Here is a 22460-nt window from a genome sequence, read left to right as displayed (position 1 = left end):
TCTAAATAGAGAACTAGAAAATGTCCAAACTATCATGGATGCCAATTAAAGTTTTGTTTTACCAGAAGATGAGTGTTGCTGGGAGCAAATGAGGAGATGGAAAGGTCGTCTTCTGGGCCAGGTGTGAGGGGAACGTGCTCAGAGTGGAGCCAAGAAGAGTGAGAGATGGTAGAAGAGCCCCAGGTGACATGAAACTCTGCAGGCTGGGAGCGGGGCCCTCAGATGAGCGTCCAAGGTCCCTGGCTCTGTGGGAGAAGAGTCAAGGGCCAGGACGAGAGGGCAGAGCCCATGACAGATGGGATGGGGAAGGTGAGATACTCAGTATGTCTTAGTTTAGAAAGAACATTTATATAACGGATTAGAAAGGAGCAGAGTAAAACAGTAGGATGAGGTGGTTAATAAGGAAAATAAATGTGGTATTATTCCCATTGTAATCAGATTGTATTAAAACCTCTGAAATTCAAGGTCCAGGGGCCATGGTAAATATCCCAGCCTTTCAGCTGGGATCCCAGAAGGGCCACACTCTTCTGGATATTTCTTGGTAAGGGCTCTACCCTAGTAGTAAAGGCAACATGGAAACTGACCATTCCTAACAGAATCTAAAACCAACTCTATTCACCTATCAGAAGAAAATGTGACCCTCTTAATAGAAAGATCACCCAGAGCCCCTACAAGTTTTTATCAATTTCTGGTTTCAATTAAAAAATGGATGAAGCATGCTTTAAAATGATCAAATGACTGAAACTCAAGAGTAAAAAGAGACAATAGATTTGACATGGAAGCACCTAAATGTCCTTTGACAGATGACTGGATACAGAAGTTGTGTGTGTGTGTGTGTGTGTGTGTGTGTGTGTGTGTGTGTGTGTGTGTGTGTGTACATGTATGGTATGTATACACACACACACTGGAATACTACTCAGCCATAAAAAAGAATGAAATAATGCCATTTGCAGTAACCTGGATGGACCTAGAGATTATCATACTAAATTAAGTCAGAGAAAGACAAATATCACTCCATATCACTTATATGTGGAATCTTAAAAAAATGAGACCAATGAACTTATTTATAAAGCAGAGAAGACTTATAGACATAGAAAACAAACTTATGGTTACCAAAGGGAAAGAGGAGTAAATTAGGAGTTTGAGAGTAGTAGATACAAACTACTATACATAAAATAGATGAACAACAAGGTCCTACGGTATAGCATGGGGATCTATTTTCAATATCTTGTAATAATCTATTATGAAAAAATGTATATATATATATATGACTGAATCACTATGCGTTACACCAGAAACTAACACAGCACTGTAAATCAACCATACTTCAATAAAATAGAAATATAGTGCCAAAAAAATAGACAGGAGAACCAGACCTATAGGTGAGTCAGGTATTGAGATGGAGAATTTAAAATCACAACGAATCAACAAATTCAAGAAAATAGACAAAAAGAGAGATAAAGTAGATAAAACAATGCAAAGTTTCAGCACAGAATTGGAATCTTTGAAAAAAAGAATAGGCATTCCAAAACTGAAAAAGATAATCTCTGAAATTAAAAACTTACTGGATGGGTTTAACAGCAGACTGTAGAAAACGGGTTTGAATGGGGTTAGAAGCAGACACAACAAAACAGGATTAACGACTGAAAGAGAAGTTATTTCATCTAGAAATAACAGGGATGGCCTTACAGCAACAATAGGAAAGAACTGAATTCTTCCAGGCTCCAGAAGGGCCTACGTTCTGCTATAATTCTGTCATGTCTTCTGGGGAGGCCGTGGTGGAATACAAAGCCATTAAAATAAACCAGGCCATGTTCTCCTAGAGTGTGTGCCTGAGTTCCCTTATGCAGTCGTTTGGTAATTTTAAATTACCTCTGTGTATCGGACTTTAGGGGACAAAGAGGAAGAAAGAAGGGAACCAGAAAATCACTCTTTAGAAGAAATCTCTTTTCTTCTTAGCTTTGAAAGGTGCCAGAGAAGAGGAAACTCAGCACTTACTTGAAAAATGAGAATGCAGTTCCTAATCTGTTTTATTTAAAAGGCATTAAGGATAGAAGTAAAACACTTACCAAAATTGTGATAAGTTGTTTTTCTTCACAGTCTTCAATTGCATCTATATTTAACTTTTCTTTAAATTTCTAAAATGTAAGAGAAATGGAGGTGTGAACTTCCTATGAAGTCGATTTCTATCTGCTCTTAAAATCAGTTAAAATAAACTACACTATGGTGAGGCCCATAACAAAGATGCATTCTGGATACAAAGACCTACAGCACTTGATTAGGTAGAATTTTCTCTCAAAAATAATACAAGTAACTTCTCTTTTCCCCCAAAATGTAACAGTAGCTGTCTTAAAAAAAAAAAAAAAAAAAAAAAAGACATGAGTTGTTTGCATGTAGGGGAGAAAAATGAGTGGCTTACATCTGCTTCTCTATTAGTTTATAGCAACTTCCCTTCATTCTCCCCAGACGTTCTCATCTTCAACATCTCAAACTCACAAATCAAATTTCTCTTCTCAAATCACCCAGCAAAACCAAAAACCATCAAAAAGAAAAGAAAAGAAAAAAAACCCAAGGAAGGGAAATAGAAGGAATAGAGATAATGGGGTGTGGTATTTCCTCTTAATTGGGTGGTAATTAGAACACTATTAGCAAATATATTTTTTTAATTTTTTAAATTGAGGGATGGTATTTTTAGGCTTATTTATTTGTTAATTTTTTTTAATAGAGGTACTGGGAATTGAACCCAGGACCTTGTGCCTGCTAGGCATGCACTCTACCACTGGGCTATACCCTCCCCCAGCAAATATCTTTTTGATCCCCCATCATCCATGATATTGATCTGGGCCAACATGAATTTTAGTGAATGAGATGTGAGTAAAGAATTGAAACAAGCTTGCATAGATGGGCTTGATCTTTGTACTTCGGTAGTCACCATAAGAACATCTGTCAGGTAGCTGCTGGGCAAGAAGGACGAGAGATACAGAAAGCAAACCAAACTCACAGCTTGGAGTCCAGCCCAAACAAGATCAGCTGAAGCCTGGTCAACCCACAAATGCAAGAGTGACACATAGATGCTCATTGTTGTATGCCACTGAGAGATTATGGCTGTTATGCAGCATTCATTACATGGCAAGAGCTGACTGATATGTTTCCCTTCCTGGATGTATTTTTTCCCTTGCTAAAAAAACTCAATCTAGACCTCACTACTCTAGCTCCTACAGAGCTATTTTTAACAAAGTGCTATTCCAGCCAAGCAGCCTGGAAATTCAGTAAGGCTCTGTGTACTGTGGGCCACCCAGGTTCTCCCCAACCCTCCTTTTCTTGTCTCCTCCTCCTTAGCCCAGGACTAAACTTATTGTCATTTGTCAGACCTCTGGGTAATTAGGTGAATTCCAGAAGGGCTGGTTAGACACTGTCTAGAACTGAATTCCTCACTTACCAGAATAGACTTGATTTCTTCAGGAGTAGCTTTGGTGTGGTTCATGAGCATCTCCTGAGCTATGTCCTTTCTGTTTTCTAGCTTATTCATTTTCTCATAGGTGTCAGTATTTAAAAGAGACCATCCAAGAAACTGTGTGAGAGTCTGAAATGGATAAATGTGATTCAATTCTCTAAAATTAAAGGAAAATTGATTTGTAGACAGCAATCTACATGCTTTCCTATCAATCTCCCTTTCACCATCAACAACCCATTCCTTGTTTTAATCTAAGAAAAAAAAACACACTAATAATCAGCCCCAGATAATAAAATCGACTAAGCCCTTGCTTTTCAAAATGCTCCATGTATCATGAATACTTTATTAGAGGGGAGGAATTATAAAAAAAAAAACACCAAACAGTAGGATAAAGCATGACCTGAAAATCAGAGAGGGCTGGGGGTGATAGCAAGAAAGAGGGGAAATAGAAGGGGAGTGGGGAGAAGGGAGAGAGAAATTTTCCCCCCAATTTCCTAGTATTGGAAAGAATTTTGATTAAACCAGAAGTTCATAGTTTGGCAAAAAAACAGTGCAGTTTACGGAAGTCAGGAAAAAATGACAACATCTTGACTACAACCCTGTGTGACTCGTGTCTTAATTGCCTTTCAAAAACAGCATTACAGAACAAATTATGCATCCTCTATTATTTCCTGAATTTCATCTATCTCCATTATTTCATAATGGCACTTACCTCAGTAATGTGCTCATCATACTCATCAAAAGGTTTTCCATCCTTCCTGTTGTAAAAGGTGGCTACCCCCACGATGTCTTCTTTCTTGTTGACAATAGGCAGGGACAAGACATTTTTGATGACCCAACCAGTTTCATCTACAGGTCCCTTCTACAAATAATAAAGACCATGAGCTTATTTAAATTATTTTGAAATAATTATAGATTCACAAGATGTTGCAAAAGAAATGTACAGAGAAGTCCCATGTGCCCTTTACCAAGTTTTCTCAATGGTAACATCTTGCATAACCATGGCATACTGTCAAAACCAGGGAACACACACTGGTATGTTCCACGGAGCTTATTCAGATTTCACCAGATTTACATGTATTTATTTGTGCATGTGTGGGGGTGTGTAGGGGTATTTCTATGCAAAGTCATCACATGTGTAGAGACATGCAAACTCTCCTAGAATCGAGTAAGACCTCATCCATCACCATGAGGCTCCCTTGCACTACCCCTTTATAGCCAACTCCACCCCCCAACTTGGCTTATTTTTAATTTAAAGAAAGAATAATCTTTGGGTGTTAAATGCACAATTCCTATGTTGTGTCAGAACATGGCTAGGACTGTACAGACGTAAAAGTGTTCTAGTACATTCGGTTAAGTGTCCTAGAATCAAGCGTCTGTATTGGGACAACCCTACCTTCTTCTCTTTGCCTACCCCCACCCCCACCAGCTCTGTGGATGGAAAGTACTTACCTGTGTGTTACCCAGTGTTCCCTGTTCACTATTTCTGTCCTCCAGCATCTGTTTAGCTAATTGCTTATATTAAATTCTCTCTATTGAAACACCTAGTGTAGTTTCTGTCCTCCTGACTGATCCATCAAGATCGTTTTATGTTCTGTAGTGTGGTTCTATTTAGTAAATATCTGTCAAGCCCCTGTGATGTGCCAGGATCGGGGCTAGTTGCTGGGGGTACAAAGATAAATAAATCACGGGCCCTAACTTCCAGGTAACAGTCTAGTGGGGAATGCAGACACGGAAGTTCAGGAGTGTTTCTCAAAGTGTAGTCCAACGATCAACTGATCAGATTTTTTTTTCTTTTTAGCTTGTTTCATCATCTCTGGGCATGCATCCTAGATAAGCCCCCCAGGTAATTCTGACGCCCTCTGAAGCCCAGGAGCCATGGCTTGGCCCCTGCACAGTGCGCAACAAGGCAACGGCAGCCAAGCACTCACCACACCACACTCCTCCCTCCCACCCCTGCTTATTCACTCATCATTAGAGACTCAAGTGAAGTCTCACCTCTCCCATGAAGCTTTCTCTTTTTTCACCCACGTGGAACTTTTCCCTTTCAGAGTTTCATGATCACTTCTAGCCTGGACCATACAGCTTAGCATTTAGATAATTTCCAAATGCTGCAGAACTGTTGATTTTTGTACTTGGGGCTATTTCTTAATCTTAACCAAAGAGCTGTTTCATAAACAGTTGAATTCCACATACGTGACTGGACAGTGCTGAGTATATGACGGGGGCTCAGTAAACAACTGCCTTATTAACTGAAGAGCTTGTCTTCAGGCTTGGAATGAAAAGCAGAGAAACCAAACCTCAGCACGTAAGTCCTCATGGTCAAAGCTTTGGGAAGAAGACCAGTCAAAGTCTTCATTTTTGGAAAATACTGTGAAGTATTTATATACTTATTTCGTCACATGGACAAGAGACAAAAATCAATAGAAACTGTACTAACTTTGTGCAAAATAACTTCACAACCATAAGCACTCGTGTATGTATTTTTTAAAAGCTTTCAAAATAAGCTTTTCTGACTGCCTCCGTTTTTTTAGTAAATATTCATTTGTTACCTGTTCATGTTCATGTATTTTGGTATTAAGTAGAGCTTATTGACAGAAAAGTGGTAAGATTTAAGAAGATTTAAGAAAAGTTGTAGGACAAAAACTTAAAAATGAGGAAATTCTATGTGCTTTTTCCTGTGAATTAGGATCACCTTAATTGGTGTTAAAGAAAGAGCCCCTCACTCCACTTCAAAGAGCACCCTGAAAATGTCTAGTTCCTAATCCCTGGAAACTGAACAAGTTACTTCACACGGGAAAAAGGCATTAAGCCAGCAGATGGACGTGAGGTTATTAATCAGCTGGTCTTAAAACAGGGAAATTATCCTGGATTTTCCAGGTGGACCTAATGTGATTACAAGGATCCTTAGAGGTAGAAAAGAGTCAGGGTCAAAATCAGAGGAGACATGACAACAGAATCAAGGTCAGGGGGATGCAACTGCTGGCTTTGAAGATGGAAGGGAGCCATGAGCCAAGAAATGCAGGCACCTCCAGAAGCTGAAAAAGATGAGACAGGGTCTCTCCCAGATCCTTTAGAAAGGAACTCAGTCCTGCCAGGACTTTGAATTTAGCCCATTTTGGACTTCTGACGCCAGAACTGTAACTCAGCTGTGCTGCTTTGAAACACTAAGTGGTCATTTGTTACAGCAGCAACAGGAAGCTGATCCACCATGCCCCCAAGGAACGTAGTTTGAGAACCACTGGCTTATCAGGTCTGCTCTGACCGTAGTTCACTATGAATCATTGGTTTGTCCATTAAACTTCTAGGGTGCAAGACTGGTGAGAATAGAGGAGGGTGTGAGCAGGTGGAGAGAGTATGGGAAGGCCTCGAGGGTGGAGGCTGGGTGGGGAAGGGGTCCTTGGGATGATCCACAGGGCTGATGCCCTCAAGGAAAACGGGCCAGGAGCCGAGGAGGCTGACAGCCCATCAAGATGCAGTCCTGGGCCCGGGCTAAGACAGAGGAGGGGAAAGTGTCTTAGACCCCAGTGCAGTCCTAGAAAAGCATGCAGGGCTGTAAGGGATTCCTAGGGCCAACAGCGGGGTCAGAACCATCTGGCGTCTCCCAGGACTAGCCTGTGTTAGTGTCCCGGCCCGTGGGAAGGGTAGCCTTGGAGCTAACAGTTGATTTCTGAACCCAGCCGCCATTGGACGGTCATCTTTCCCACAGGCAGAGGCCTGAGAACGAAGTTTTTATGGGCACCACACTGATGTTTCTTGGGGAGCTGGGAAATTCCTAGGGGCTGGAGGTTTATATGCTGTCAGAGCCCCTGTGGGGCTGCTCCCATGGAAGCCACAGGCCCTTAAACCTCAGAGCACAGCCAGTTCTCCTGCCCTCCCTGTTTAGACATTGACTTTAAGGTTCAGACACTTTAGAGAGTCCTTGTCCCCTTTTTCCTGCCTATGGTCTTTCCTGGCACCCAGCTGCCATAGAGGGGTCAGGATTAAGCCTTTGGCTGCAAGGAGGGAGGAGCTGGAGCAAATGCACAAGGAGTCTGCATGTTTCCATGTCGGTGAGCAGAGGGACGAGCGGGCAGAGCCCGGGGAAACCTGCCCTGTAACTGAGCAAGTGTGCAGGCTTCTTGGGGCTGGGCCTGGGCCATTTCTGCTGAGGGCGCACCCCTCACCCGCATCCCCAGGCTGGCTTCACCACGTGGGCAGGGGTGGGGCCCTGGGGGGTGTCTGTGTGAGGGACTAGAACACAGACGCTAGTGGTCCCCACCGGGAGGGCACTCTCTACTCCTGTCTGGGGCAGGGCTCCAACTGGATATTTGTTAAAACAGGACTCAGTACAGCAAGGGCCAGAAAGCAGAGAAGGAGAAGCTGCCAGGCCAAATGCCAGTTCATCCCCTGCAGTCAGGTAGGTAGGGGGTGGGAGGAGGATCTCTGGATGTTGGAGGAGGAAAGATAAAATCAAGAGTCTGATAGCAAGAGAGGCCCCAAGAACCCAACAAGCAGGGTTTTTTTTTTCCTCCCTGTTAACAGCTTCAATAAACTGCAGGGAAGGACCGGGAAAGGGCTGAATCCAGGTGGGAGGATGTATCCAGCTAATCATTCATACAGAGAACATTTACTTAACACGTCTGATGTGCCAGGCACGTTTTAGGCACTAGATGACAAGGGGTCGGAGAGGATGGAGAAATGGCAGGACCTCCCCCCAATCAAATTCTGGGGTGACCACCCCCACCCCATCCCCTTCACTCACCCCCCTCCTTCCTTCCCTGAAGAACCTGCCCCTTGGTGGCCACCAGCCTAGCTAGCCAGGGTGAGCAGGACAGAAGCCCCGTCCAGTGCCTCCTGGTCACCATTGAGCATAGGCCGACTCTGGGGACGGAGCAGGGGCAGAGCTGGCCTTCCTCCCCTAACTGTCTGGTGAGGCCTGGCAGAGGGCAGTTACCTGAAACGTGAAGTATTCATCAGCAGGGGCATTCAGCATGTTACAGATCTGTAAAGCAAGAGGAGACAAAAGTGCTGAAACATCACCTGGTGGAGCCACAAAGCAGAATGAGAAAGAACGCGGGGGCAAGGGTTTCCTCCTTAGCTCTCCTCTGCTCGCAGGCAAACCACTCACCCCGGGCCCTCAGCAAGGCCAAGTTTGCTAACAGCACACTGAAGCTGAGACAGGCTGGGACCTGGGACCCTTTACCCCCAAGTGCTTGCATCTGAGCAAACGTCTCCTTGAGAAATAGAATACAAAGCAGCTCTAGGGGTCTAAAAATAACTACCTGCATGGTTAGCTGGGGGCAAATTACAGTAAGATACAAAAAAGGCCACTGCCATTCCTGAGGCGTCTGGAGCAAAAGCAGGGTGCTGGCGTGATCCCAGCACAGGGCACCACCTAAGCCACCCCTCCAGCCCCACCCACTGACCCACCCCTCTCCTCACCCCGTTTAAGGAACCAGCTCGCCCCTCCCACCCAACCCCAACCCTGTAGCAAACGAACAAGGGCACCTGTTTCTTGTTTTCCATCCCTCCTGCAGCAGCACGAGTCCCAATAAAGCCTTGCCTGAATTTCTCCTTTGGCCTCTTACCAATTGCTATTGATTAAAGAGACCTGGGTGGGTAACAGAGTTAGCTTCTCTTCTGCTATTAAGTCATTGGATGACATTTAGTCCTATCTCTGACCCTTCCTACTCTCTCAGCCTCTAAGGATTCTTCTTCCAAAGTGAAAGCAACTACCTCTTCAGACCAAGAAGAAGAGGAAGCTAAGAGAAAGGCCTTTCTGCCCAGGGAAAGTGTGGCCGCAATCTTCTTTCTTTCCTTTTGTTTCCTTTCTTTCTTTTTTTTCTAATATGGTATCTGGGTGGAAGAAGATGGCTAAGGTGCAGGAAGCAAAAGGCAGACAGCTGTTTAGGGACACCAAGGTAAATATTCACTATGACCTAACCTAATTATTTAAGAGATGGGGCCTCCAAGAATCTTTCAATGCTATTTTCTGGATAATAAAAATGACCTGCAATTTGAATCTTAATTATTTGTACATTTTTGACACTCCTCTAAACTGCTTGAAACTTTTCCTTTTAGCTTTTTCAAACTTTTCCCTTGATAATTTTCTCACAAACCCTTTTTAACAGAGTAAAGTCAGGCTTTCGGGCGAGCTGGGCCTCGCCGGACTTAGGGGAACACATGCCCACAGTGTTCTCACTAAGCCAGTAAATCCCAGCTCTGAATGCAAAACAGCAGACTTCAGTGACTTTTTAGAGTTGAAAACATTAGACATTAAAAACGAAAATTAGTTTGTAGAACTACATTTGTAGAATTGGAAGCATTCAATACAGGATCAAACCAAGCTGGACTCAATTTGACCTATAAAGAGATGGGAGGGAGAGAGGATTTTTGGATATTGAGTAAAAAGCTTGGTCTCTAGGACCTTGACCCGACTGTAGATGTTCTCTGGAGGCCTGAAAAGTCTGGACTAAAACAGATATTGTCGATGGAAAGGTCAGAAAAAGAGAACTAAACTGCTTCTTGCCTCTTTAAAACACACCTGAAGGATGCTCAGCCAATCAGTTCATGTTACTCAATTTAGATCATAAAATTAATGCATAGCACAAATGAATCCTTCAATTCCTAAGCTATATCTAATAACAAAAACTTTGCAAGATTTTCACACTTGCTTTGTAAGAGTAATACAAAAATAGCTGACATGGCTCAACCACTCTCAGAAAGCACTTCTCTTGTGCCAGAGGGGCCCCAGCGTTAGTGTAGTGGGTGTAGAAGCCTGCTCCTCCCTACTCACCCGATGATTCGATCTTCAGGAATTTGGTGAGCAAGTTGTTAAACTGTTGGAAGCTTGAAATCCCCACGGTGGAGCAACAACATGGCAACTGGCAAATGATACAAATGAGGGCTTTCCCCACCCCTCGCCGGGAGAGGTGATCCACCAGCACCCTCCCCAGACATCCCACATCTAGTTTCAGTCCACGAATTTGAACAACATCACAACCTCTTGGAGCTTCTACTTCTTCATCTTTGAAAGGAAAAGCTTGAACTTACTTGTGAAAATGCCTTCCAACTTTAAAATGCTATGATTCAAAGAATCTTATATAACTTTGGTGGGAAGAAATAGCCTTTTATTAAGACCCATTTGTGGATTTGAGCCAATTTAAGGATAATTCAAAATTACCAAAAACGGAATGATTTCTTCTCCTTATGGTTGTGAGCAATAGCCTCTGAATTTGGTATTAAAGCTATGTCTCATAGTGAATATTTACCTTGGTGACCGTAAAAGGCTGTCTGGCTTTTTCTTCCTGCACCTTAGCCATCTTCTTCCACCCAGATCCCACATAAGAAAGAAAGGAAAGAAGGAAAGGAAAGAAGGAAAGAAAAGAAGGAAAGAAAAGGAAGGAAGGAAGGAAGGAAGAGGAAAGAAAGAAAGAAAGAAAGAAAGAAAGAAAGAAAGAAAGAAAGAAAGAAAGAAAGAAAGAAAGAAAGAAAGAAAGAAAGAGAAAGAAAGAAGAGAGAAGAGAAGAGAAGAGAAGAGAAGAGAAGAGAAGAGAAGAGAAGAGAAGAGAAGAGAAGAGAAGAGAAGAGAAGAGGAGAGAAGAGGAGAGGAGAGAAGAGAAGAGAAGATTGCGGCCACACCTTCCCCGGGCAGAAAGGCCTTTCTCTTAGCTTCCTCCTCTCCTTGGTCTGAACAGCTAGTTGCAAGTATGTATTTTTAATGTTGTCTGTCTTCTGTGCTGTTCCTGTAAGTTTGCTATTAAAATACATTAAAGTATTAAATACATACATACCCAGATTGGTCAAGGGATTTGCCCAAGGCAGGCCTGGGTCATTGCACCTGGGGCTTCTGAGTCACAGCCTCTTGCTCTCTTCCCCAGAACCCACCCCCATATTACAGGAGGCCCCAGGGATGGCACTGGGCTGGCTGGGTCTGCTGAAATGTTTGATATCCTCTAGGCCAGTGGGTTTCAGCCAGGGGTGATTTTACCCTCCAGGGACACTTAGCAAATATCTGAGACATTTTGGATTGCCACAAGCAGGGTGGTGCTACTGGTACCTAATGGGTAGAGGGCAAGGAGGCTGCTAAAAACCCTACAAAGCAGAGGACAGCCCCCCACTACAGTGAATTATCTAGCCCCAAATGTCAGTAGTGGCAAGTGTGAGAAATCCTGTACTACACACAAAAAGTATATTTTTAGTGCATCCTGCCTCTTACAAGTACATAGTATAGGGTGACACATTTGAGAGTGACAAGGAAGACTATTAATAACTCATGAGGACAACAGGCATAAATAGAGGTTGTTCCATTGGGATATATGTTCACCCCATATGCTCCAAATGGGATATATGTTCACCCCAGTTCTGGAGTCCCAGGAAATGGCTCTAGTCTCTGAAAATCACTCAGGGAATGCTAATTTGCCTGATGAGCAATTTGGTGAGAAATACCTTAAACTAGATTTACACCGGTTTGCCATCAGTCTTGGGCTACCAGCAGAAGGGATAAGAGCCAGGGTGGGGCCAAGGGCAGGAGCTGAGATCTGAAAGGCAGCAGTAAAGAAAATGCAGTGAATCTGTGACAGAACCAAAATCGGGGTGGGGGGGTGGGGGGGGTGGAATTCCTCCTCAGCTTTGGGAATTGGCTTTGGCAAATTGGTTAAATGGTAAATTGATGACATGGCAGTGAACCATTCAATGAGTTGGCTTTTGATATGTTAGCTTTCTCCAAATTCATTTTTGGACAATAATATGTTTATCTAGGAAACATCTAGAAGAGAAGAGGTGCTTAAAAAGTGGGGCACACATTCCTTTATACTGGCTGTGGCAGCTTTGGGAGCATCGGACTTGATAAAAGTTCTAAATAGGGGCCTGGGAGATGGGCTGCCAGCAAACTGAGGACTGGGAGCAGTGGTCAAGCTATTTGGCTATTTGGTGAGGCTGAAAATTTTTGTGGTATCTGTGGATTCAGTTAGGAATGAATTGGAATGTTTTGGTCATTACTACCAAGTCGACAATGCTATTTAAAAAGATTTCAATTATTCTGGAGCAATTTTGAAAATATGACATTTGTTAGTACACATTGCTGTTTATTCTTAACAGACGTAAGATTGCTTCTCTCTTCTTTTTCTTTTCTTCCCCTTTGGCATGTCTCTAAACTGAGGAAAGAGATCATGTCAGCTGTGAGGCCAGCTAGTCCTGTCACCAGCCAAGCCCAGGGTTTAGTCACCAACAAGGTCCAGGGTTTAAAAACCCTAGAACGAAACATCCCTATGTATATAGATTACCTTGCAGTCACAACAGAATTTTCCTTACTCTGCTACCATTCTGAACCCAGAAATTTTCACAGTCAACAGAGGCAAATTTGTGACAGTAAAAGAGAAAACTTTTACTAGACCACCTAGATTTCATTTCACTTTCCCTATGGCCCTTGGGTGACTCTTTCAGTCACTGTAACGTACGTGCCCATTTACTCTGTAATGAAGATGCGTGAACACTGACAAAAACATCACGACAACGCCAAAGGAAAACAACTCTGCAAATAAATGCTGTAAAAAAATGGTTTTTTTTAGAAACTTGGGTTTGAAGGGGGAAGAAAGAAAATGGCCAACATAAAAAAATGTTGAAAGCATCGAACGTTCTTCCTGGGAGTAATCTTGCTGCCCCAAATCTGACACAGACAGTGGAGAAACCCAGCTAGGGAGAGAAGCAGCCGTGAGAAAGAAGAAAAGCCAGGTGGAGGCCAAGTGGGAAAGCTCTGGGGACCCTGGTCCTCTGGCCTGGAGGCCTGTGGGACCTACCAGAGACCTCTTGCTTGTTGTCTTCCCACCCCTGACCTCTCTTAGCCAGAGCTGCCCAAATGTGCACCCCATCCCAGCCCCACCTGAGAGCCCAGGGCAAAAATCTTCATTTCTTCTATCAACTCACTACATTTTGCACCGCAATTAGCAAGTTCTTTCTTTATGCATTTTTCTTTTTTGTCAGTAATGTTCCATGTGTCAAAAGTCTTGACCAAGGGAACTGGACTTGATATCAAATTAAACCCAGCATGATTCACAGTCACAAACTGCCAAAGGATGTCTGAACTGTGTGTGGCTGCAGAATAAGAAGTTAGGAGATGGATCAATCCTTCACATGTCGACCAAATATTTTCTTGTAGAGTTGAGGAGTCTCTAGTTCACCTACATTGGACGGCCAGGATGCCTCTCTCCTATGTCCTGTGCCAAAGTGGCCACCTCACCCTTACCTGGGGGATTCTTGCTTTCTACAAGTGTTCCGATCTCTTAGCTAAGAAGTTTCCTCCACCATTATTTAAGATTTAAAGTTGTTCAATAACTTACAAATCCATTTTCAGCAACGTATGTTGGCAACCCACTAACAAGCGTCCAGTGGTCTGCGGGAGGGGTCCTTGAGGAAGATTAGAAGAAAGAAAATCATCGCTAGACAGAGAAATGCACCACGTGCAGAAATAAAAGGGCAACGTCTGCAGCTGTTTCATGACAATACTCACGGAATGACTTTGATCTCTTCTTTTCCATGTAAAATGTAATCGATGATTTTGTAAAAGATGACTTCCTAAGAGCAAAGAGAGAATACGAGAAAAATCTTACTTCCCAAAGAAAACACTTTCCCTTAATGAACTTATACTTTAAAATTTCAATAGTGCTGTATTTCCCAACGACATTTCTCTGCACAATATAAATGACTAAACTACTCATATCCTAATGCAAGCTTGTAATAAGACTAGAAATATTATTGGCCACTTATCAACAAGCCTGTTGAACTGATTTTAGAACATTGAATTCACCCAAACAGCTTCTAGAGGGATCTTGGTTTCTCTTTTAATTTCCTTCCATTAATTTCTTTTAATTTCTTTCTATTGTCCAGAAATCCCTGACTGATCACTTCAGTGGAACAAGTCATGGAATTTCTCAACCTCAGTGTTTTCCCTGCCCAGCTGTGCAGTGAGCACTTACCCCCTTCCAGCACTCGCTTATTTGAACAGGTGTCTCAGAGACAGGATTCGGTGGCTACTTTGTCAAAACTGGAAGAGACTTGAGAACTAGTCTCTCTACTTCTTTGGGCAGATGAAGAGCCCGAATATTCCATCCCATACCTTTCCTTTGCTGTGTGCTGGGGACAAGGTAGTAAACAAGCTTCCTGTGAAGCTTGCAGTCAAAGGAGAAAGTTAATTTAACCCAACCCTTCCCTAGAGACCCCAATCCAGTGTGTAGAAGAGGCCTTGGGCACAGTGTGTTTAAAAAACTATGCAGGAGGCTCTAATTGCATTCCCTCCCTATTGAAAAGCACTGATCCACCAGATCCTGGCTTCACAGGAAAGGAAACTGAGAAGTTAAACAATGAGTTAAGGTGAGGGTCATCCAGCTGGCTTGGGGCAGAGCTGAGACTTGAACCTCAGACTCCCTGTCCAGTGCTCTTTCTACTGCTCCAAGGTCTTCCAGGAAGTTATAGGACTAGAACCCAGTACTTCTTGGGTCAATGCTCTTTCCCCTATGTATGGCCTCCTCTGGTTTTAGCCCCTGGTACCATGCACAGATATCATCAAGGAAGATGTTTGCACTTACTCTGCCATCTGGTGTCTTTGGACCTTTATAAGGCTCGACTTCTCCAAGCTTGACTGGCCATTCATCATAGAATTCCTGGAGGCAATCATATTTAAACATTATTAAGCAAACTGTTCTGTGACTTACCATATCTTACATAAGTGTCATGTATTGGCATGTTTTATGTTAATTTATAATTCTGGAATTTTGAAGCTCTCTTCCAGCAATACTGCTTATGAACTTGTGACTGTCAACAAGTCAGCCTCTTTAATCTATAAAATGGGGATAATAATGGAATGTATACTATAAGGTCATTGTGTGGATTAAATGAATAACACAGAGCACCTACTCTGACACACAGTTAAAAGCCCTCAATAGATAACGGCTCTTTTATAGACAATTAAACTAAATCCAGAAAGGGTAAGAGGTTTGGCCAAGGTCAGCAGAGTGGCCAGCAGTTTGGGTTGCCTTACTCAACATTCATTCTCTGCCTCTTCCCTGCTAACGGAACTTGATTTTATTTAGGTATCAGGTGATAATTTGTTCAGAGAAGCCCGAGAGTGGTCTATACAAGGTGCCGGGATTAGTTTGAGGGCAGGTATGTGGCCCAGTGCTGGACAATGAAGAAAGGGAAGAAGTCTGCCAAGGGGCTTCTGCGGGAAGGTTTTCTTCCGACGAAAAGTAATGACGGGACTGGGTATAGCTTAGTGGTAGAGCGTAAGCTCAACATGCACGAGGTGCTGGGTTCAATCCCAAGTACCTCCATTAATATAAAGGAAAAGTAATAAAAATGGTATTTGTAGGAAATGTCTTCAAATTCTGTCAAGGCTATGCATTTTGAGCTGCAATAGCTATCTTGCCACCATAAGAAGAGACCTCATTAGCTATGCTGAAAGTAGCAAAGATTTTAACAGGAAAAAAACGAAAAGTGCCTAGGACTTTACACTGAGCTCTGAATTAACCAGCCTTAGAACTGCCCTACTTTGGAACACCTTCTTAAATGAGATAATAACCATAATATTATTAAAGATGCTTTTAGCTGGGTCTGATGTTATTTTCAGAAGTAATCAATAATCAATACACGCAGTTAGAAAGTCCCAGAGCCAGGATCAGAACACAGCTCTTCTGACACTTGATCCTATGTTTATCCACTTAGAACAATTACCATGAAAAAATAATTTCCAATCACATGGGGAGTAATAAACATAAATGATATGGTATTCATCAATTATGTTGTACTAGGAGAACTCCAACACAATTAATGAAGTAAGATGAGAAATGAGCATTATATTGTGTGAATAATAGTAAATATTTCATTATTTCTACTTTAAAATAATTTTAACTTTTCAGAATATAAATCCTCAAACTGGTCATGATAATATAGTTTATTATTATGCCTTACTATGTGCTAGATACCACAAAGATACAGATTAGGTAGATATGAATATATAATTTCTAAATAATCTCAAACCCTCACAACTGATGAGAGATGTCTTCATTTTACAGATGAGTAAACCAAGAATCAAGAAGGTTAAAAGAACTTGCTGAAGGTGAGGAGAGTGTGTGCTTAGCATGAACAAGGTCCTGGGTTCAATCCCCAGTACTTCCATATAAACAAACAAACAAATAAACAAACAAACCTAATTACCTCCCCATCACCATCAAAAACAAACAAACAAAAAAGTAAAATAAAAGGATCTTTAAAATTTAAAAAAAGAACTTGCTGAAAAGAAAGAGTCAAAGAACTGACACTACCCGAATTCGAGACTTACTATACAGCTACAGTAATCAAGAGAGTGTGATACTGGTGAAAGAATAGACAAAAAATCAGTGGAACAGAGTAGAGAACCCAGAAATAGACAAAGACAAATATAATCAACTGGTCTTTGGCAAAGGAGCAAAGGCAATGAAGAAAGAATAGTCTTTTCAACAATTGTACTGGAACAACTGGACATCCATATGCAAAAAGATGAGTTTAGACATAGATCTCATGACTTTCACAAAAAATAACTCAAAATGGATCATAGACCTAATTGGAAAATATAAAATTATAAAACTTCTGGAAGATGACATAGGAGAAAATCTAAGTGAACTTGTGTTTGGTGGGATTTTTTAGAAACATCAAGAACTGAAAAAATTAGACTTCATTAAAATGCAAAACTTCTGCTCTGCAAAAGATGCTGAAAAGATAAGCCACATACTAGAAGAGAATATTTGCAAAACACATATCCGGTACAGGATTTGTATTCAAAATATATAACTCTTAAAACTGAAGGATAAAAAAAAAAAAAACCAATTAAAAAGTGGGCAAAAGACCTGAGCAGACATTTCACTAAAGAAGACCTACAGATGGAAAATAAGCATATGAAAAAATACCTACATCACATGTCATGAGAAAATGCAAGTTAAAAAAACAATGAGATACCACTGTACACCTACTAGAATGACCTAAATCTGGAACACTGACAACACCAAATGCTGGCAAGGATGTGGAGCAACAGGAACTTTCAGTTATTGCCAGTGGGAATGCATAATGGCACAGCCACTTTGGAAGACAATCTAGCTGTTTCTTACAAAGCTAAACAGTCTCATCACATTTTCTAGCATTAGCCCTCCTTGGTATTTACCCAAAGGAGGTAAAAACTTATGTCCACACAAAAATCTACACACAATATTAATAGCAGCTTTACTCATAATTGCCAAAATTTGGAAGCAACCAAGATATCCTTCAGTAGGTGAATGGATAAGCAAACTATGGTGTATCCAGACAATGGAATATTATTCAGCATCAAAAAGAAATGAGCTCTCAAGCCATGAAAACACATGGAGGAACTGTAAGTGCATATTGCTAAGGGAGATCGTTTAATCTGAAAAGGCTGTATATTGTATGATTCCAACTATATGGCATTATGGAGAAGACAAAGCTATAGAGGGAGTAAAAATATCAGTAGTTGCCAGGGGCTTGGGGTAGGGAGAGGGAAGGACGAACAGGTGGAGCACAGAGAGTCTGCAGGGTAGGGAAACTGTTCTGTATGCTATTAATGGCAGATATATGACTATGTATTTGTCAAAACCCATAAAACTGTACAATACAAAGAGCTGAACCCCCAAAGTAAACTGTGGAATTTAGTTAGTAATAACATATCAATATTGATTCATCAACTGTAACAAATGTACAACATCAAGGCAAGATGTTAATAATATGGGAAAGGCGGAGTGGTAGGGAAGAAAGAAGACACATATGGAAAAACCTCTGATCTTTCTGCTCATTTTTTCTGTAAACTTAAAATTACCCTAAAAGAATAAAGTCTGTTAATTATTTTTTTAAAGACTTGTTGAAGACATATAGCTAGGAAGTGGAAAAACCAAGCTAGATCTTTTTTACTTCAAAATGCACGTTTTTACCTCGATACAATACTTTCTTGGCACTGGTTCTTACAATCTATGGTAACTGGTAGTTTACATAGTGTATCCATTTTTTAAATGGATCACATTTCATGTGATGTGCATTTTATAGGTGATTTTAGGTGAGATAAAATGTACAGAACAGTGACCTTCTCCTTGGTCATGTCCAGCAGTCCGATAGAGTATCGTTCGCAGTTCAGATATGTCCTAACAGTGTAGAGCGCTTTGTGAAACTGTCGCTCAACATCTGTGAGCTCTTCAAATACTTTGTTGGCTGACCACATAAGGATCTGAAATTAGGTATTAAAAAGAAAACAGTTAGAACAAAACACACTATAAAGAACTAGAGTAGAGTCAGAAGAAAACCAGAGGTGCATCAAATAAAATGAATACGTATCAACAAACATTGCAATTCCATTTTTGAATGTGTACACATCCAACAAACTGCTCAGATTCTCTGAGTGGGATGATGAGCAGACCTCTGCAAGGCTGTGGGTTTATGAAAAGGGAGAGGCCATGCTTGGTCCCCATGTCCCAATGTTTTGTCTCCAAAGGGCAAATGATCTAACAATAACTGCAGGAAGTGCTTCAAGATGGTGGAATAGAAGGGCGCGGAGCTCACCCTCTCCCACAAATAACAGTAAATGCAGAGACGGTCCCTGGGCAGAGGGTCCAGTACTGGTGGCCCACTGGCTCTTTCTGGCCCTCATGGGGAGAAAGCCAGATGCCTCCTTCCGTGCATCTTGAGCTAGTCAAAGGTTACCTGACCTGGACAGTTAGAATGGGATGGGACCTTGGAAGCTCCATCCCAACCACCCTCTCACCATCGTACTAATGAAGAAACTGAGGTCCACAGAGCAATCCAGACTCAGGTAGCCTGGCTACCAGTGGTGTTCTTCAAGGAGGCAACATACTTCAGAGGACTGATACGCTTCTCAAAGTAATACCTTTACTACGTACCAGGATCTGCCAAGAGCTTTATGCGAGCTAATTCATCTAATGACCATTTAATAGTCACAACAACCATGTGGGGTAGATACTATAATTATCATCGCCACCTCACAGAGGAAGGAACCACCGCTACCCAGGATATAGACTGAAGAAAGCAAGTCATCTGTACCTACAGACAGAGGGGCAGGAAGGCCAGGTGGGAGGGCAGGGAGGGGACCATGAGAGGACACTGAGGATGGAAGTTTGGGGATCTGCTCTCTGTGGCTTAAACCTCCACAAGTGATAGGAAGTGTCTGTGCTTGTTGCCTCTGGGTCCCTTTGTCAGCTGGTCCGCATGGAGTGACTAATGTCACCTCCCCTTTACCTGGCTTCTTCGGGATTCAATATTGTACAGGTAGTTGGTATGATGAAGCTTTAGGATGATAGAAACAAAGTTGAGGTATTTGGAAAAGACCTACAGATGGCAGAGAAAAACAAATGAGGGGTGACGTCTTACTTTCAGTTATACAGCAAATAAATTTCCTGAGCCTCTGATGGGATGCCCAGGAATAGCGTTACCTCCTCATCCTGTTTGGAAAATTCAGCTGCTTCAACTTTGTTAACTGCCATAACCACAGCAAGAACTTCCTTGCCCATCGTGATGGGGGTAGCCAGCAGGTTCCTAGTGACATACCCAGTTTGTTTGTCCATGAAGTCAGAAAAATGGTTGTTCTGAAAGATATATTCACACATTTGCCAAAGTAGCACAGAACCATGGAGTGCAGATCTAGGAATGGCAAGAGATCACTCCCTCTAGTCTAAGTCGTACCGACAGATAACCAGGGCCCCAGCACATGGGTCCCAAACAAACATTCCCACCCACCTCCCATCTTCTGATTGTGTGGAATGAAACTGCCCATTTTGGAATGAGCATGTCCCATCTGAGCTACAGCCTCTCCAGGTTAGGCTGAGGTTGGGCCAGGAGAAAAGAGGTGATGCTGTGGCCAAGTGGAAAGTGAGGTTCTCAGAGGAGGGGAGGGCAGGATTATAATAGGCAGAAAGTATGTGCCAGAAAGAGCACAGCTGGGATTCCAGGTCTACTTCATAGAGCTCTTCTTTTTTAATTGAAATATATTTGATTTACAACGTTGTGTTAGTTTCTAGTTTACAGCAGAGTGATTCAGTTATACACACACATATTCTTTTCCATTATAAGTTATCATAAGATACTGAATATAGTTCCCTGTTAGAGCTCTTCTCAATTGCAAAAGTAAAAGTACACTTGAAACCAGTCAACCCATATATCATAATGTAAAGAAAGAAATGATTAATCCCGCAGACTTCTCCTAACCTCACCTACTTAGGAAATCTGTGTTACCTGCTTAGTATGTCTCCTCCCTTGCCTTTCTCTATGCTTGGACAAAGATTTTTCTTTTCCTTTTCCAATAACATTTTCTTTTCAATACTTTCATCACCTAACAATACCTTATGGACTTCTCTCCAGACCAATGCATATGGATGTGAACCCATCTTCTAAATTCTTGCATACTCCTCCACAGTGTGGGGGCTCCAAGATCCACCCAACCAGCCTCTACTGATTCTGTCTGTGTGTAGTTTTCCCCACTGCAAACAATGCTGCACTAATCACTTTTACTTTTATTTTTATGTGGTAGATTCCTCAAAGTGGAAATTCCTTTTGCTGGATCAACAGAGAGATGCAATTTTTATTTACACAAGTTACTTTTAAAGTCTTACTTCCACTGGTCATGTGTGAGAAGACCACCCTTTCACCAGAACCAGACACTTATCAGTTTTTAAATGTTGCATCAAGCTAATGTCTTTCATTCATAATTTATATTTCTTTCTTGGGGGGACAAGAAGTGGATCATCTCAGGTACAAGCCTCCTACAGTAGATGTAAGAGATGATTCTAATACACTACCCACGGAAAGGACAGAGTGATGAGTTGCACACCTCAGGAGAGGTGCACAAATGGAAGGGCTTGAGAAGCAGGTCAAGGACGGCAGTTATCTTATTAGTGGTAACTGAGAGGAACACCCACTCTAGTTGGGTGTAGAGGCGGGTTCTTACTATCACCCCTTTGAACCTGAGACTTCAACTAGAACTGAACTTTCAGCCCGACTTTGAGGCTCAGTGGCCAAAATTCACGTGGTGTTCCTTTTACAAGTTGTATTATGTTCACGTCCCCATGTTGATGGTAGTAAAAAATAAAAGTAAAAATGTGAGAGACCACTGGTGTGTGACTTCTGGGCCAGAATTTCCACCAGGGAACAAGGGCTGCTTGGTCGACAGAACTCACAGCTCAGCTCAGAGCAGTAGACCTGGGCTGAGCCTCAGAATCACGGTAGATGAATGCAGATTCACAGACCCCATAGCAGACCCGCCAAATCCTGATTTCCTACAGTGGAATCTGTACTTTTAGTGGATGATTCAGTTCTGCGGAGGATCCTTAAAAATGGGAGCTGCTAAGGGACTCGGATGACCCCAAATCCCTTCTCCACCTGCCCAAAGTGGAGCCACACAACCCAACTACTTACGTAGGAGGCAGCATTGCACAATGAAGAAGGTTCTGCAGTCAGACTTCTTTGGCTAAAACCAGGCCCCAGTTAACTAGCTGTGAGACGTTGGGCATGCTGCTTACCCTCTGCGTCCTTGCTTTTTAATCTGAAGATGGGAACAACGATCGTAACTACTGTCTCAAGTCTCTGATGTGAAGAGAGAATGACACAGTGCGGGCAGAGCACTTAGAAAAGGATCTGACACATAGTAGGTGCTCAATAAATCCTGGGAAGAGAAACCTGGGACCTTGGAGGCCTCCTTGGATGAGAAGTGCGGTTACATTTTGCTTCTGCTCCTAGCTTTTGGAACCAGTTCTAATCACTAAAGAAATCAGATACTTTTAGCACATTTGATCCTGAGGGCCAGCTCTCCACCCCCACCAACCAGAGCCACCTCTCTTTCCTGACTACTTTATCGGCGACTTCTCTCTGCTTCCTGTAGCAGCTTCACTCTCAGACCAGAATGTCTCCAGACTTTGTGACGTTCATTCTCTTAATCCACTGCGAGGCCAGGCTGGCTTGCTGTCCATTTCCCTCCTAACCTATTACC

General features: G+C 42.3%; 1 protein-coding gene across 1 annotated transcript in view; it reads right to left on the bottom strand.

Moving 5' to 3' along the window:
• The window catches only part of PDE6C (phosphodiesterase 6C), a 53399-nt gene that overhangs the window by 26733 nt on the left and 4206 nt on the right, over positions 1 to 22460 (bottom strand). The window contains exons 2-11 of the mRNA XM_010974296.3: positions 19912 to 20064; positions 19718 to 19807; positions 18552 to 18692; positions 15019 to 15093; positions 13944 to 14008; positions 13774 to 13840; positions 8391 to 8438; positions 4167 to 4316; positions 3440 to 3583; positions 2070 to 2138 (exon numbers count right to left, since the gene is read on the bottom strand). Of these exons, the coding sequence (XP_010972598.1) occupies positions 2070 to 2138; positions 3440 to 3583; positions 4167 to 4316; positions 8391 to 8438; positions 13774 to 13840; positions 13944 to 14008; positions 15019 to 15093; positions 18552 to 18692; positions 19718 to 19807; positions 19912 to 20064 (1002 nt within the window). The remainder of the gene's footprint in view (positions 1 to 2069; positions 2139 to 3439; positions 3584 to 4166; positions 4317 to 8390; positions 8439 to 13773; positions 13841 to 13943; positions 14009 to 15018; positions 15094 to 18551; positions 18693 to 19717; positions 19808 to 19911; positions 20065 to 22460) is intronic.

Source organism: Camelus dromedarius, chromosome 8 (genome assembly GCF_036321535.1).
Source record: "Camelus dromedarius isolate mCamDro1 chromosome 8, mCamDro1.pat, whole genome shotgun sequence".
Taxonomy (NCBI): domain Eukaryota; kingdom Metazoa; phylum Chordata; class Mammalia; order Artiodactyla; family Camelidae; genus Camelus; species Camelus dromedarius.
This window is presented reverse-complemented; position numbering and strand designations above follow the sequence as displayed.